This window comes from Camelus bactrianus, chromosome 35 (assembly GCF_048773025.1).
Source record: "Camelus bactrianus isolate YW-2024 breed Bactrian camel chromosome 35, ASM4877302v1, whole genome shotgun sequence".
NCBI lineage: Eukaryota > Metazoa > Chordata > Mammalia > Artiodactyla > Camelidae > Camelus > Camelus bactrianus.
In genome coordinates, this window is record NC_133573.1 from 20,171,880 (window position 1) to 20,190,660 (window position 18,781).

Below are 18,781 nucleotides of genomic sequence, written 5' to 3' on the forward strand. Positions count from 1 at the left end.
CTCCTAAAAGACTTCATTAACCTTTATTAATTTCTACATAAGTTAACCTCCAGAGAGGATTGCTCCCTCCTTGTATGTAGTTCTCCAAAGGACAAGGCTGTTTGGCTAACTTACAAAAAGCGTGGAGACTGGGAATTTAAACTGCACTGCTCATGCAGCAAAAACATTTTCCAAATGCTAAACTGATCAATTCCAATGAACCACTCATAATTGAAAGCTCTCATTTCAGATTTTTAAATGCACCTTAGGACAGTAACATTTAAAACACACTCCAACTCATTATAAATGAACTACATAAGGTTACATTTTCTTGCATTGTTAAGATAAAGAACACAGTCTTGTATGAATACTTTAGATTTTAAGTTTTATCATCCCTTATTTTTATACAGAGTAAAGGGACTTTGGTTCTAAACAATGTGATCTTGTAAACTCACTTCACTCTTTTTCATGCATGAAAATGAGAAATTTGGACCATAAAACCTCTAACAATCCCTCTGGCTGTGAGATCATAGGAAATGATAAAAAAAAAAAAAAAAAAAGAAACTTCAGCTCAATTTTAACTTTTTCACATTTTTGCTGTGCTTGTATCCCCTGCATTATAATGATAGTGTTTTTGATTTATAAAACTTAACTTGAGGCACTTTCAAATCCATCCACTCATTGGAAAGATGCAGTTGGGGAGAAAGGATCTTCACATTTTCACTCACATGTTTTTCTCTGACAACTGCTAAGCCTGGAGAATTTATCAGAGCCATAAAATCTTGACCTGGAGGGCCCCAGTCACCGGCTTCTCCAAGCAGCATCTGCGGCCCGCCCGGTACAGCCGCCTCCCCGAGCCCCCAGCTTTGGGGGGCAACGAAGGGGCAGTGGAGGGGCCCTGCTCCTCGGGCAGTACTTAGAGAAGCCAGACCACCCTGCCGTCCCGCCGGCCCTCCCTCTCTCCCGCCCGGGCCCACGTGCCACTTTGCCAGAGGGACAGTCGGCCCAATATGTCAAGACCGCTGATCACTAGATCGCCTGCTTCTCCGCTGAACAACCAAGGCATTCCTACTCCAGCACAGCTCACAAAGTCCAATGCGCCCGTCCACATTGACGTGGGTGGCCACATGTTTACCAGCAGCCTGGCCACCCTCACCAAATACCCTGAATCAAGAATCGGAAGGCTTTTTGATGGTACAGAGCCCATTGTTTTGGACAGTCTCAAACAGCACTATTTCATTGACAGAGACGGACAGATGTTCAGATATAGCTTGAATTTTCTACGAACATCAAAACTCATTCCTGACGATTTCAAGGTACATGCATACCCTGCCTTCTTGGGACCCAAGCGCGGACCCCACTGACCCGAGCGTGGGCAGGAGAGCTTCTGGAGCCCCGGGGAGGGGTTGGATGTGGTCCTCTAGGAAAAGCCTGTTTGTGGCCAGGGTGCACGAGGTGGGCCGTGCCACGGTGATTGAGGGTTACACTTTGTTATATGAAGAGGCAAAATACTTCCAGCTTCAGCTCATGTTGTTGGAGATGGAAACATGGAAGCAGGACAGAGAAACTGGCCGCTTCTCAAGGCCCTGTGAGTGCCTAGTGGTGCATGTTGTCCCAGACCTCGGAGAAAGGATCACACTCAGCGGCGACAAGTTCTTGATAAAAAAGTGTTTCCAGAGATCGGTGATGTCATGTGTAACTCCGTCAACGCAGGTTGGAACCGTGACTCGACGCACGTCATCAGGTTTCCACTAAACGGCTACTGTCACCTCAACTCAGTCCAGGTCCTCGAGAGGTTGCAGCAAAGAGGATTTGAAATCGTGGGCTCCTGCAGGGGAGGAGTGAACTCATCTCGGTTCAGCGAATACGTCCTGTGGCAGAAACTGAGGCGGATCCCCGTGGACCCTCTGTCATCCGGATAAAGCAAGAGCCTCTGGACTAAATGGATGTATTTCTTACGCAAAAAAGAAAAAAACATACACAACAAATAACGCAGACAAAAAAGGGACATTTATATGCAGTTGCGACAGCAAACCAAGTCCTCGACCTAAAACTGAATAAAAGACACATTTATATCCAATAGAGACCACACTTGTATCCGTATGGGAACAATTGGGAATAGTGATATACTCAAGGTGTAAAAAATATATAAATATATATATATGTCAAAAGGTAGGAAATGCAAAAAAAAAAAAAAGGAAAAAAAGAGAAAAAAGGTGGTAGCTACAGTTGGTGCTGTGATGGCCGTGAAGTGTCCTGGGCCCCCAAGGCCTCTGACCAATAAACAAGCCACGAGCAGTGAGGACGAATCTCCTTACGGTTTCCATTGCCAGCAACCATCCAGTGTTTCTTTTTTCCTTTGTCTTTTTTTCTTTTTTCTTTTTTTAAAAACAAAACAAAACAAAACAAAACACCTAGAATTGTGTCTCTTTGCATATGGATATTTCGTGTCTCTCTTCAGACGGGGACTAGGCAGGACTTCAAAAACAAACAAAAACTCTCCTGAGCACACTGCATTCGAAAGACGTTAGACATGAAATTTTAAATGTAGTTTGTACAGAAGTCACACTTTTTTGTCCGCCTCCCAGATGTGAACGTTACTTTGTTTTTAAACTGATCAGTTTTGCAAAGGGGCCAGAATTATTACTTGTTAGAGTTGCTCCATTTTGAGTCTGCTGCTTTCCTACAATTTTTCAAATTTTATAATGTATTAAATACAATAAACTCTGTTTAAAAAAAAAAATCTTGACCTGGGAAGGTCACTTAATTTATACCCTTTTGCAGTCTCAATAAAGCTGAGGATCTGAACAACACTGGATTTTTCACACTTCATACTGTGGCTCTTGATTAAATCAGACTCTAAGTGATTTTTTTTTTTTTTTCTTTCTTCTCTCTCTCACTCTCTCTCTCTCTTTTTTTTTTTTTTTTTTTTTTGGTTATCTGCTATATGACTTAAAATAACAGAACTAAAACACAATGCATATCCCTGCAAGAAGAGAAATATGGCAGGCTACAAATAATGGTTGACTTCAGAGTAACATCTCAACAAGGAAGCTTAAGTAGATAAGTTTCAAACGTGAGATGGCTTCATTTTGAAATGGAGGACTATGAGTGGCTGATAATATGAAAAACTGGCAGGTTTCTTCCCTATACACTCTTTTCACTTTTTCCATAACGTATTCATATACTCATGTAATAACTGCATTGACTACTTGTTATCTGCTGTCCCCAGTGCTTGCTGTCCTTTGTGAGGATATGGAGATGAACAAAAATGGCAAAGAGCTGGCATTAATTGAGAACCTAGTATGTGCCCAGCTATGCCAAGTCTTCCTCTACATAGAAGGCCAACCCAAGGCTGCAATGCCAGAAAATGGTAGCAGCTGGGTTCTAATATTGGTCTTCCTGCCTGGACTGTATGCTGCTAAGTGCCTCTCATTTTAATGAGTAAGCCAGAGTCCCGGCCCTCAAGGAGATCCCCTAAATCTAGTGAGCAGGATGATCTGCTCACTTCTCCCCAAAACTCGATATTTGCCCCTAAACTATTCATTTGTGTCCACAATTCCTGTCCCATCCCTCTCTTCCCAAAATAAAACACTACCTCAGAAGTTATCTTTATGAGAGTTTTTTTCCCCCAGTTTCTTTTAGAAAATGCTTGCTAATGACCTGGTAATTGTTTTATGCCTTTTTAAATGAAGTGTGATGTCACTGAAAAGTCACAGAAACACTGTGAAAGCTTTGGTAGAATTTATGGCCCCCTTGGAACCTGCATTATACTGGAATTGGCAGCTACAGTCTCAAGTTTTAAGTAAATGAGTGGATTAGGGCATCAAAGAGAAGGGTCCTACAGTTACTATTTGATTTTCTAAAATATTACTCATACCGGTAAGAATAAAATGAATCAGGCACCAACTAGGAGACCCTGAGTTGGCACAACTTTCTGAAAAGCAATTTGCATTCAGTCTAGAAAGATGCTCATGCCCTTTGACCCAGTAACTCCACCTCTTAACTAAAATCTATTCTAGGGAAAGAGTTAGGTATTTGGATCATGGTATGTGCTAGTTCACTAGCCCTTAACAGTTAACACCACAATACTGAAAGCAACTTATAAGTGTGCCAGAATACGGAAATGATTAAATACATTACGGTACTTAAATTACACAGTGGGATTTACAGCCATTTTATGTGACCTTTTCCAAATATTTTGAATAATATTGGAAAATACTCACTACAAAATTTTACGTGAGAAAAACAGGATTAAACCATTATATACATGAAGATCTTTTTTAAAGATAGGTAATTAAGAGAGAAAGCGAAAGAAAGGATTGGACAAGGTATATATGCCTTAATAAGGGCTATAATGAAACAAAATAACATAAACAAAAATAAAAGTTAATTTAAAAAAAAAAGGGAAAGCGACCTTGGATTGAGCAACAGTTTCTTCCATATAACATCATATCACCAGCAACAAAAAAAAATAAACCGAACATCATCAATATTTTGTGCTTCAAGGGCTACGCAAGAAAGTTAAAAGTCAACTCACAGAATGGGAGAAGTTTGCAAACCACACATCTTCTAAAGGAATTTTACCTAGAATATATAAAGAGCTATTACAGCTCATTAATAAAGACAAATAACCCATTTTGAAAAATGGACAAAGGAACTAGTAGTTGTCCAGAGAAGATACACAAATGCCCAACAAGCACATGGAAAGATGCTCAGATGATTAGCCATCAAGAAAATGCAAACCCAAACTACAATGAGATAGCACTCCACACTGACCAGGATGGCTACAATCAAAATGTCAAATAATAGTAAGAACTGGGGAGAATGTAGATAAACTGGAACCCTCACGCATGCACTGCTGGTGGGGATGTAAAGTGATGCAGCTACTTTGGAAAACAATCCAGTAGCTCCTTAAACAGTTAAACAGTAAGTTACCATATGGCCCAGCTATTCCACTCCTAGGTACATACCTGGGGGAATGAAAACATATGTCTGCCCAAAAACTTGTACATGAATGTTCATGATGGCATTATTCATAAGAGTCCAAGTGGAAACAACCCAGTTATCCATGAACTGATGAATGAATACATCAAGTGTGATCTATTCATATAATGGACTATTATTTGGCAATAAAAAGAAACGAAGTACTGATCCATGCTACAACATGGGTGAGCCTTGACAGTGAAAGCCATCAGTCATAAAGAACCACATATTGCATGATTCCAGCTATATGGAGTATCAGAATAGGCAGATCTAGAAAGACAGGAAATAGATTAGTAGTTAACTAAGGCTAGGTTGCAGGGTGGATTGGGGATGGTTTTTGGAGGGGGTGACAGTTACCCGGCACGGGGTTTCTCTTTGGAGTAATGACAAAGTTCTAAGGTTGACTGTGGTAATGGGGGCACAATTCCATGAATATACTAAAAGCCACTGAATTGTGTGCTCTGAATGAGTGACTTCTATAGTATGTGGATTAGATACCAATAAAGCTGATTTTTAAAAACCAAGAGAGGAAGAATAATTCTTCTCATTATTTCATCCATCAAACTTATACCAAGCTCCTACTATGGCTTGTGTCAAGTACAATGGAGGATACACAAATAAAGTAAGTTTACATGAATTTCACATGTGAACTTCAAGGAGTTCACATGAACTAACTCTAATACATGCCAGAAGTAATAGTTACCATGTATATACACCTAATTACCCAAATTATAAATATATTTTCTCACAACACTACAAAGAATAGGAAATGTGGGTTCACAATTCTCCAAGGCCTTTTTCTAAGCTGTCATATATAAATTCATTGCTTCATATAGATTTCTACCAAATCATATCTATATTTCCAGTTGTCTCATGTAAATATCCACCTAGGTGTCCAGCTAACATCTCAAGCATAAATTTTAGATATTTTAATCCTCCATTCCTGCCCTCTTCTAGCTATACCAAATGTATACTCTTTCTGTTTCCACTTATCGGACAATGCATGGCATGGCATCCTCTCAGAAAGCTGGTCTAGAAACCTCAGAATCTCCTGTGAGTCTGCTCATTGCCTTGTCTCCCAACCTCGGGCATCACCAAGGTCCTACAATACTGCCTCTTAAATGTCTGTGGGCTGGTCTTCCACTGTCTCCTTCTACTATTGCCCTGGTTCATGCCTTCACCATCTTTCATCAAGAATAGGACAATTTCCTAAACCATGCCTCTAATTCCAGTCTCCCTCCCTCCAATTCTCATCCTCATGTTACCATTCAGATGAACTCTCCTCCCACTTTAACTGTATCATTTTAAAAGTTTAAAACACACTGACAGAAACTCGTATAACAAAAACCAGGGGGAAGGGTATAGCTCAGTGTTATAGCACATGCTCAGTGTGTAGGAGCTCCTGGGTTCAATCCCCAGCACCTCCTCTAAAAGTGAATAAGCCTAAATACCTCCTCCCCATCAAAATACCTCCTCCCCATCAAAACAGTGATAAATTAAAATATTAAAAGAACAAAGAACAAAGAATTAACACATCTAAACACAATGTAGCTTTTGCTATAAATATAATTTTTTCTAAGAAGAAACGGAGCATTTCAGAAAGAACTGAATTCACCTTTGTTTTCCTCTCAATTCTAATCCTTTCTCTCCTGCCCCAAAGACAATTTTATGAATTTGAGTGTATAATTCCAGTAGATATACTTTCATCACACACATACACACCTATGTCTAGGATACACACATATATATTTATATATACTACATATATCCATAAACAATATATAGTATTGTTTTGTGTATATTTGTTTGCTTGCTAACTTTATCACTGAGGTATAAGATAAATACAATAAATGACACTTAAGGAAATGTCTTGATGAATATCTACAAACTGAACAAACTTGTCACCACCCCCTAGATCAAGATATAGGGCATTGTGAGAACCTCCTTTGAACCTGCCCCCTCCCAGTCTTTATACTCCTTCACCACTATTTTCACCTCTATCACCAGAGATTAATTTTGCCTATTTTGATTGCTATCTGAATGGAACTAAATAAATAAATAAATACATAAATAAATAGCATGTGTGAGTTCTCTTTTGTATCTGACTTCTTGTACTCAGCATTACACCTATGGGGTTCATCCATGTTGTTGCATTTAGTAGTCAGCCATTATTTTTCACTGCTGCATAATAGTCCCCTGTATGTACAGAGTATATAATGGATATTTGGGCTGTCTCCAGTTGGAACTATAATGAATAATCCTGCCATAAATACTTTTATGCATGTCTTGGAACACATATGTGTATGTATTGTTATTGAGCGTATACCTAGAATGGAACAGGTGTGTCCTTAAGTCTGTCCATGCTCAGCATTAGCAGACCCTCCAATAGTTTCTGCCTTTACACTCTCATCAGTAGTAAGTACAAGTTCTGGTTGCTCCTCAACATGATCGATACTTAGTACTGCCCTTTCCCTTCTTAAAATCCATTATGGGGGATATCTGATAGCTTTATTTCCCTGATGAGTCACATTGAACACTTTTTTATGTACTTATTGTCCATGCTGATCTTCTTTGGTAAAAATGCTTCTTGTAGTCTTTTGCCCAGAAATTATTGGATTGTTTTTCCTGTTCATATTGATTTATAGAAGTTCTTCATGTATTATAGATAGTGGACATTTAAGAAATATTTGCAGTACAAGCATCTTCTCCCACGCTATTTCTGGCCTTTTTAGTTTCTTAATGGTAAGAGTGAACAGGAGTTCTTAATTTTAATGAAATCTAATCTGTCTTTTCTTATAGAGTTTTTTTTTTCTATATCATATTTTAAAACTTTTTGTCTGTCTCATCAAGATGTTTTCCCAGGTTATCTTCAAGAAACTTTATTGTTGTACCATGTAGACCTATGACTAATTAAAATTCATTTGGGTACACAGTATGAGTAGGGGTCAATGTGCATTTTTGCATAAAGGCAGGTGCATCCTTTCTATACTACATTTGTTGTAAAATCAGGTGACTGGATATGTAGAATCCATTTCTGAACTCTATTCTGTACCATTTGTCTACCCTTGGCACCAACATTAAACTCTTTTACTTATTGTAACTTTATAAAGTCTTGACATCTAGTATTATTAGTCCTCCAACTTTGTTCTTCAATATTTTCTTATATATCTTTTTCCATTTGCATTTTTATATAACTTTGGAAATCAGTTCATCAAAATTTCCATAGAAAATACTTTCTAGAATTATTACTTGGTACTTCAATGACTCCATAGATCAGTTTGGGAAGATTTCACTTCTGTACAATACTGAGTCTTCAAATCCATAAATTTGGAATATCCTTTCATTTTATTTAGTTTTTCTTTAACTTTTCTAAGCAATGTTTAATAGCTTCAGAATTAACCACTATTTATCATCCAAGCCTTCCCCTGGAAGATGCAAATCCTCAGTAGTCTCTGGAGTCCCAAAATGGTTACACCAGACAGATCCTGCCAATGTGATTATTGTCTAGGTGGAGAGACAGATTCCCAGTGCTTCTCACACTCAGCCATCTTTCCAGCAGCCATGGTCTGCATTATTTTTTAAGATGTGTTTTTAATTGTTGCCATTACATATTATATAATATAGTTAGTGTTGGTATGTTGAACTTCAATTTAGTGATCTTTGAAATTACTACTAATTTATAGCTTATCTGTGAAAGGTCTTATCTTTTACAAGGTATGTTTACAGCATTTACAGTTAATGTGATTGGTTGCTTACACATTTAGACTTACTGTGCCATCTTATTTTGTTTTGAATTTATCTTGCTTTTCTTTGATTTCTTTTCCTTAAATTGCTTAAATGATAAGTAATCATTTTCTTTATCCCTTTTAATTTATTTTTGCTATAATCTTTTGTTTCCCAAACTTCATGCATTCTACTTCTTGTAATATTTATACTTAAAGTTTTCACATGTAATTTTAATTTAAGTAAGTCTAGATTTAATCAATGTTTCTAATCTCCTTCCAAGTAACACAAGGACTTGATTCTATGGCCCCAACACCCATGTCTTACGTTATTACTGTGTAATGTTCACCTTTCTGTTAAATTTCCATAGTCATATGTTTGAATACTACTTTACTTACATACCAGTTTACAAAATTCCTCATGCATCATTTTGGCTTTAATTCCCTTCTTTCTGTAGAACAATTTTCAACTGTGGAGTCAGAATAGTAAATGCCCTTTTCTTTGTAAATCAGAAATTATTTCTACTTTAGCCTCACTATTAAGTAAGAATTTATCTGAGTAGATTATTCTAAACTGCCAATTAATCTTCTTCTGCACTTTGAAGATATTATTTCATTGTCGTATGACTTGTCTTACTGCAGATGCAAAGTGTACTGTTATTCTGTCCCTCCTTGTTACATGTTTGTTTTTCTCTATATAAAGTTATAAAATTTTCTTTATGCTGTTCATATTCTGCCTTTTCACAGGTTTATATATTTTTTTATTATCTACCAATTATATTCTAGACACAGTATGCTCCTTCACTTTAACTCTGGAATATTCTCGCCACTACCACTTTGAATATTCCTTCTTTCTCATTATTTTCCCTCCTCCTGGAACCTATATTAGATGTGTGTTGATCTTTTTCAATGTGGCCGCCACTTCTTAACCTCTCATATATTTTCCACCTCTATCTTTCTGCACTGAATTCTCCATGATTTCCTCAGATTACTTCCAGTATTTCCAATTCACCACATCTCTGTGTCTCTTTGGTCTATTATTCCATCCACTTACATTTTATTTAAATGACTACAGTTCTCATTTTAGAAAGTCTACTGGTTATTTTCAAATATACCTACTTTTACAGAGTTCTGTACTTGCCCTATGGTTTTTCTTCTTTTCTTTAGTTCTTTGAACCTTCTCAATATACCTATGCTGATGTTTCTGGTTTATTATGTCATTTCTAGTTCCTGGTACCTACATCCTCCCACCTGGTGGGTCTTCTAACTCTCTCCATGTTACTTCGTTACCCATATGGTGTGCACTTTTTGAGTGCGAGTTCATTTTCAGCGGGGATTGTTTTCCCATTAGTTTTATTGGGAAGAATATCAATGTGATGGTCGCATATGCTTCTGCCAGAGGTCTACCTCTTCCTCCTGTGCCAGAATGGTTTTTCACATTAATCTCTCAATACTAGATCCTCTACCCCATAGACAGTGTAAATCTGCAGTGACAATAGCCTGGAGTTCTCATTTCTCTTTGGTGATGTTTTCCCCTATTGCCCCAGAGGCATGGTGTGCTTGGTCACCAATTCCCTGAGCCAGTGCACAGTTTTCTCAGGCCTTTTGTTAATGAGCCAAGCAGCTCTTTAGGACCCCTGGTTTGGTGCATGTAGCTCAGATCTGAGATTGTGGCCTGAACTCCCTCTCCATGGGACTTAAAACTTCAGTTGCCAGCAGTTAAGGTCTACATCTTTATAGCTTTCTTTCATGGTCCATTTAAGATTCAGTTCCTGCTCACTGATCTGGCTTTGAGTTCCTCTTCATTTCTGACAGCTAGGGAGTTCCATTTCTCTATTTTGAACCTGGCCTAGGTATTTGCCTTTTTCTATTATTTTGACATTCCTGTGTGTTGAAGCAAAAGGCCAGGGCTGTTTCACACCAACTCAGTCAGTCATATTCATCCAATATTTCTAAACACAAATATGATCACATTGCCTTTAATGGGCACCCATTTACTTGAAGGATAATGTCAATCTCCTTATCTGGCTAATTGCTTTTTTTTTTTAAGTTGGGGGAGGGAGGTAATTAGGTTTATTTATTTTTAGAGGAGGTACTGGGGATTGAACCCAAGACTTTGTGCATACTAACCATGTGCTCTACCACTTGAGCTATACCCTCCCCAACCCCCCTTATCTGGCTATTAAAAACTCCACATGCAGGTGGGACTCTGGCTCCCAGACTTCACCTGCAATCACACCCCTAATTCACTCCCCTACCCTGTGCCAGAGTAATAATGGCCCAGGTTTCATTCCCCAACATTCCAGGTAACAGCACATCTCTATTTGAAGAAACTTCATTTAGAGGTGGATTCTACATCCAGTTTCCATCTCTAATAGTAATATTTTGTGACCTTCATCCAGGCTGTGGACTCTTCAAATCTGTGACTCCTCCATTTCAGAAAGTGCAAAATGAGTGTTGAAAGCACAGCTGACTGTGTTATCCAGGTCACCGATGCGCTAAACTAACCAAAATGTAAACAAGAGAATGAACATGTGCATTCAGAAGGCCAGAAGGGCTCTGTGCAAGACAGAAGCAGCTGACCCAGTGGAAGTGAGCTGTTGGGTTTCACACCGATGTGGCCTTCCCATGTAGACAGTCCCTTAGAGTTCATTAAGAGAGCTCTCTGCTCTCAGAGAACATTTGCTCTGCCCTCTTTAGAAAGGGCTAGCCTGCTGGGGAGATAGCAGTTATATTTAGTGTGCTTCATCAGAGCAAGGAAATATAGTTCACTGTGCTCAAACAAATCCTAGCTGCAAATGGGCCATATATTGTGAATGTAGGGTTAGAACTGCTGGGAAATCAGAGAGCTGAAGGGGGAAAAAAAAGAAAAAAGAAAAAAAACCAAAGAACCAAAGAAATTGCATTTGTAAGCTTCATTTATATACCACATAGCAAGTGAATCAATAACTTGAAAATGTACAGTGAAGGCCAAAATGGAGTTGATTGCAATCTTCAAAGAGTCGGCAAAAAGAAAAAGTAACAGTGCAAATTAAACTCATTCAAAAGAGTAAAGACAGTTGGTTTGAACCTAAGAAGATTCAACTAGGTTAGCAAAAAAAAATCACTATTCCTAGAAGAGATGACAGAGGAAAGTAATGGAATATGAAATGTGAATACCAAAGGAAAAAACCCACCCAGATGCTTGAGAGGTTTTTTTTTTTTTTTTTCCCTCACAGAATAATTCATGAGACTGTAAGATGGCATCCTTAGGAAGAATGATGCATGCAAAACTGGAAGGTCATCACCAAGGTGAATAGAGTTAGTAATTAGGGCAAGAGCTGAAAAAAATAGAAAATTACCATCTGAGCACCCAGTTCTATGCTATTATCCAAAAATATAGCCAGTTTAATGTAAAAAAAATTCAATTGTTTTTTCTTGACTAGTTTTCAATTTGAACTTTTTATCCATCATTTTTAATTCGCACTTAGATAAAATATGCATCCTTTTTACTTGTAGGAATACTGCCACATGACTGATCGATGACAACATTCTTTTCTACACAGCTTTCCCATTCTACATCTCCTCCTTACTCGTCTTTCATGCGCGCACACACACACACACACACACACACCCTTCAATCAACTCTCAGACATCTCTAGGTTGAAAGTCTTGGGAATTCCATCCAATCAGATGATCAGAGATCTTAACTAGAAGAATTTGTCTCACAATGTCCTCTTCCAGGGACCTGGTCTTGAGTTCAAACTGAGGTTCATTCAACACATGAGGACTGAGTTCGTTGACTAAGGGATTCATAAGAGTGACGTAGTCTGGCCTATCGTCTCAGACTACACACCTTCACTCAGCCAGCTCGCTCATCAGTGCACACCACTGGTGCATGAGACACTGGGCAGGGCGTGCATATATCTCTACCTCTGCACTGAAAAAGGAACTCAGAGCAAAACGCAGACTGATAGAAGTACCAAGGACAAGACTCATGTTCACACTGCCCATGCATATATTTTCTTTTTAAAAAATGAAAAAAAAAAGTTTATCCAAGGAATTGTCCAACATTTGTTCATATGTTTCAAATATCTAATAGTGTATCATGTTAACCAACTACAAAGCATCTGAGTGCGGGGCTCCTCCAGCCTGCACTCACAAGAAGAGAAGACATTCAGAACTTTCAAAGGCACCCCTCACCCAACTCTGTAGCCTGCTCGCCTCTACAGAAAGCAAGCCATTGACAAAGGGATCGGAAAGAAAGATTCACTCACTGCCCTGCATGATTCTGCAGCACATCAGCAGCATAAAATCATACCCCTCCCTGAACCATCCCAACAGCTGAGTTCAGCCATATTTGAACAGTTTCACTCTACCCATTCTCCTAAGAAAGGGGAAATATCAGCAGTGAAGAAAAAAAGCAGTGTTACACTGAAAACAGGAGCCAACAGCAAAATTGCACATCTATGCCCATGGCTAAGTCCTTGTCTGTGTGTCTATAGTTTTGTTTATATTTAGTCTGTATACCTATGGAGTGATATGTAATGATTTTTGTATGTAAAACATTTTTATCTTTATGTCTATATTTCTGTTCATCTTTATATCAATATTTCCCAAAGTTACATATAATGATTTTAATTTTACAGAAACAGACATATAATAGTATGAGTCTGCATCAATTTCTTGGTCACTCTGGATGTGTGTGTGTGTGTGTGTGTGTGTGTGTGTGTACAAAGCCACAAAGTAAAATCATGGCATTCATTTGGTACTTTTATCAAGATGCAATTACAGATGTATTTCTCCCATAAAGCAGTGGGATATAAGAAAAATAGATCTTTACATAAAAAAGTAACTTAATAGATGTCTTGTGTGAAATGAGAAAGCAATCTTTCATTGATTTAAAACTGAAGAAAGGAAAATTGTAAACAAAGATAGATATCATAGATCAGGTTCTCCAAGAAACAGTCTGAGATCAAAATGTGTCTGCATAATGTTTACTGAAGAGTGCCCTTGGGAAGAGCACTGTTACAGGATGCCAGGGCAGCAAGACAGGGGAGAGGGAGGAATCAAACTGCTATTCATTTGCAAAAGAAGCCTCAGTTGACCCCAGAGGAAGCCCTGGAGCTGTGGGTGGCCTTTCAGAGATGTCCCAGATTGAGGCAGGGGTCTGGGCCATTACACTGCTGCCTCGCCCAGCCAAAGGATGTTGGCCACCCCTGGTGAAGGAGTAGAATCTTGACAAGGAAGGGCAATGCCTAGGGATGGACTCCACTGTGAGTCACCAGCAGTGACACTCCCAGCAGCTGGGGAAATGCCTTAGGCATGAAGAGGGGCCTAGGCAGTGAACCCTAGCATCACTACAGGACATTCATGAGTCCATCTCATTCTTTAATGATGGCTATGATTTGTTACTCCAAAGCATAAGTCCACTGTTCCATCAGAGGTCCCTTCTAAACCTTATAATTTTTCCTCCTGATATTCTGCCTTTCTAGGTCACTGAGCCAACAGTAGTCCAGTTTTCCCACATGGAAAAGAACCTTCAATCACCTTGTAAAAACATTTGACTGGCATGATATGCTTGCCCACTTTGTGGAAAGGGCTTCAGTTCCTTTATCGGTACAATAAGGGTGGTAACAATAGTAACAACCTCATGGGGTGTGCAGAATAAATCTAAGTATCCATGCAAAGGTCTTAGAAGAGGGTTGTCAGATCATCAGCTATAACAACCATGATTATTTCTGCAAAACTCTATGAGCTCAACATCACTTTATGGTTACTTACGCTTACGCAGAATCTGCCTCCTAAACCACCTGAAGGGTCAATGTCAGGAGCCTCGTTTCAGGGGGTAGACCAGTGATTTCACATTGCCTTTGGTTGACTTCCCTGGCATGGCTAAGAATAAAGGTATGTTTCTCCTCTGTTCTTGTGTTTGTTTTCTTTCCTTTTTTTTTTTTTTTTTGAGGGGGGTGGTGGTAATTTAGTTTATTAATTTTTTAGAGAAGATACTAGGGGTTGAACCCAGAACCTCATGAATGCTAAGCATGTGCTATACCACTGAGCTACACCTTCCCCCTGTTCTTGGTTTTAACATCAGGAGATAATTGCTTCAAAAGACAACTGACAACAGTAGAAAGAATAGTGTTAGGTCAACTATTCTCAAATCAAAACCCACCATCATTGTCAGAGGTCCTCCAACCTTTAAATTGCTTGATGCCCTAATTCTATGCAACAGGTCAAGTCAATCAGATACCTGGGGGCACAATCTGCAGAGAGTTCATCTAGGGAGGGTGCCAGCAAACCACATCATTTCAAAGGAAGATACACTGTACACTGTGGCTGTTTTATTAAAATTTTCATATGGTTTCCACATTGTACTGCTAGCACAGTATTTCCCAGCTAAAATGATATTGTAAGCAAAAACCTTTGGTGCCTCAATCAGTCCTTCATCCATGTGTTGGGACAGTCCTGAACAGTCTTCTGCAGGGGTTCCCTGGCCAACTTCTCTGCTTGTGCAGCAAAAGGACCACCCCACTCAGTGACCATCTTCAGCTTTCATGAGACGACTCCCGCCTGACCCACATCATACCCGACTGTAAAAACTCATGGACCTTTCTTAATCTGCAGCTGAGCACTTCTAAAGCCCCACTGCTGCCATCAACCAGGGCCCTCAGCTCTCTGCCCTCCAGTCCCACAAAGTCCTGATGAGAGAAATATTTCCAACAATGTCTGAAATCACATTCCATCGTTCAGCCTTCACAAGCAGGGGCTCTTTAATCTATTTGGAAGATGCTCAGGGAACATCAGAACACCGTAAAGATGCAGACTTTTGTCTTTACGTTCACGTGCGTATTTTTCTGGAGAGACAGCTTAATGCTTTTCAGCACGTTATCAAAGGGCTTGGCCTGGGAAATCCTGTACAATGGTTAAGAGCAGAGTGAACTCAGACTGCGAGTGCGAGTTATACCTAGGTCGGCAAGTGTGTGACCTTGGGTGAGTTACTTATCTTGGGGGGCCTCAAGGTTCCACCCTATAACAGTGGCTAATAACAGTACCTATGCCTGGGGTTTACTACACAGAGTAAACAAGATCATCTCAGGTAGCGAGTGAAGCACTCTGAATGGTGCCTGTCCACGGCAGGTGCTCAGTTTATATTTGTCATTATTATTCTTATTAAATAGGTCTATAACCCCCAAAAGATTCAGGAATGCTGCTCTGGGTATTCTGAGTAAAACTCTTAGATGGAGTCAGACCACCAGAAAGTTTGATTTGGACCATGTTTTTTGGACTTGGCTTTTGTTTTGAATTAGGCCTTAGTGTTCTACCACTGGCCTTCACGGAGAGATGACGCAAGAGGCCAACCACGTGGTGCCCGGGACTTCTCTCCCAGCCCCTCCCATCATCACAGTATTTTCCCTGTGAAGTCCCCTGGAAGAAGTCTCTCTGCAGACAAGAATCAGGGAAGCTGCTCAGGTGAGGAGCTCATTAGCAGCACCGTCTTAGAGAGCCCAGGCTCTGTGGGATGAATGCCCTGGCCACTGAGAAGGTGGGTACCATCCAGCCGAGGTCCGCCTCCAGCAAGGACACGGACCAGGTGGTACGCATTTTCACTGCATTAAACCTACCCCGAGCTTTCTAACTTTGTCACCCATGTTTTCCCCTGGACCCCGCTTCCCTCAGTTGTTACTTAAGCCTATTGTCATTTATGTGGTTTTATGAAACACATCAAATCCACTGAGGAATAAAGTCATCTGATACCTAAGCGGAGCAACAAATCCGTACAAAATGGGTATATGTCTTGTTTCCTATTACACTGTTTGCTCTGTTTCATGGGTGTTTTCCATCCTGTTTAAATGAATTTTGATCTTCTATTGTTGTGAAAATATAAGAGGCCTGGGAGGGAAGGGGGATCGGTGGGTTGTAACCAAATGAAAGAGACATCACAGGATTTCTAAGACAGCCGGTGGTGACAGTTTTTAAAGCAAACAAAATTGCTCCCAGGAAAATATTACACAGGCACAGAAATCACTTGAAAATTAATCTTGTTTATCTCTTAGAAAGGCATTTCTTGTAGGGCTAATATATTCTTAATTCTTAGTCTAATAGTACTCTAGCTTGTTTTCCGCCTCTTTGAATATAAACCCTTTTCTATACTTTAAATCTGACATTCCAAAGAAAGTGGTCCTCAGGCTTTTCCACTTAAGTGCAGGATGGAAGCTACTAGGTTTCCTTTAACAGAACATTTCAATTTCATACACAAGCCCAGAGGCCTTGAGTACAAGAGTGAATCTTAATAAGTCCAATAAAAATTCTGGAGGAAGTTTCTTGGATTCCCTCAGAAAATCAGAAATTAATTAGTAGATCCTAATTCTTTAGAAGAATATGCTAAGGGCAGTTTTTTTTCCCCTCTATCTCTTTTTTATTTATTTATTATTATTATTATTTTTTTTTTTTGCAGATTGACATAGTGCTTTACTTAAGCTGTCTGTACGAAGGAAAATAATGTGCATCCTTATCATATACGTGTAAAAATACTAAGGATGCACAGTGTACAAAAACAGTTTCTTGTAGTTATTTCACATCCTTGTGGGTCATATACTTAAGGAAATAAACAGTTTTAGTATGACCAACAGTAATAGTAATGCAGTTTCTTGGGTTCATAGTTGCGTCTGCTTAAATTCCTTAACCAGATGACTAGATCTTGTGTGGATCTAATGAAAGAACTAGCAAGGTCAAGAAATGTCACAAACTATAAAGCTACAGGGAGGTGATTCAATGACCAATTTAGAAGTTTTCTTTTTATTGAAATAAATCCTTTACTTTTCATGCTTGCCTGTAACGCACTACCAGGAGCAAGGTAAGGACACTGTACTGTGGACAGTACAAACATTAGCAGCGAAGTGTGTACACTGAGGTGTGATGCAGAAACCCTGCAGTTAGTGGGGGGGGGCCCTTACTCTGGACTCGAAGAGAGGCAAGTGGCACCTGCAAGAACAGTCAGCTTTAAGAAGCCAGAAATCAGGTATGGGAAATAGAAAACACCGGAATCATGCTATGTAGTTAGTGTGGAAAGCAAAGCTGTGAGCAGCCCTGCTGAAAATCCAAGCAGGAATGGCCCATTTCCTCCAAAATGGCTGCATCATGGCAAGAGGCAGACTTGGTACAGGATGGATTCCGCAGAGCCAGAACTCTGTACTCAAAGACAGTGGCTCCCGGTTCAGGCCTTTCCATCTGCCAGAATCCCAAACTTCAGCTAAGGGCAGACACACGGAAAGCTTCAGAATCTTCATCTAAACACATTTCTATTTTTCTACGCCAGCTGACTGAGCTCAGGGAGTGAAAGTAAGGAATTCTCAAGATTGAAGCCAAGAAAACACCTGTGTGACACTCATGGAATCTCAGGACTGAGCCCTGGGCACTGGCTGGGGACGGGAAGCCAGCTGTGCAGAGCAGCCAGCCTGGGGCACGGTCAACGCTACCTTGAATCTTTAGGAAGTGTCCTTGGCCAAGGTCATGGAAATCACCTTAAGATTTGGGGAAAAAAAGCCCAAACTCTCAGTGTGCTTAGTGTATGGTGTCATACTTTCCCTCTAAAGAAATGTATACTCTGAACACCAGTCCAGCTCAGCTGTCCTCTCTCTCATGTTTCCTTTTTACACAATGGATACAAGGCAACTTACAGGACAGATCTAGTCTACTTTCTTGTTTTTTTCCCTTATGGCTTAATTCAGTGATAAATGTACCATGATCAGAATAAACACACTAGGTCTTTACCTTTTAACTGCCCACTTCGTTAACTACCCGAGATGTGTTCATTTTGCCAAGTAAAGTTCATTTCTTATCATCCAGGTCTCAATTTGCTTCATTACAGTATACAGCTAGGCCGTCAGCACACTTCCATTCTCAGAAGAGCAAACATCGACACTCACTGGTTTCAACCCCTTGGCATGGAGAGTTGGGGATTTCTCATTTTTAGCACCAAGGGGTTAAATGACAGCATCTCTTCTCCCAAAGCCAAACTCTAACCTATATGTACAATTTCAGAGCCTCATCAAAGTTTGTTTATATAGGAGAAAAAGTGCATGGTTCTCATCGGCATGTACATTCCTTGCACA

At 39.7% G+C, this 18,781-nt stretch overlaps 2 protein-coding genes across 2 annotated transcripts in view; one reads left to right on the forward strand and one right to left on the reverse strand.

Annotated features, from left to right (window-relative positions):
* KIAA1217 (KIAA1217 ortholog) overlaps positions 1 to 18,781 on the reverse strand; it is a 673,163-nt gene that overhangs the window by 581,509 nt on the left and 72,873 nt on the right. The gene's annotated exons all lie outside the window — the stretch shown is intronic.
* LOC105079245 (BTB/POZ domain-containing protein KCTD1) lies at positions 936 to 18,754 on the forward strand. Its single transcript, XM_010967966.3, is given in 4 exon segments — positions 936 to 1,295; positions 1,459 to 1,639; positions 1,642 to 1,869; positions 1,872 to 18,754. Coding segments are annotated over 4 exon segments (765 nt in total). The 5' UTR covers positions 936 to 989; the 3' UTR covers positions 1,922 to 18,754.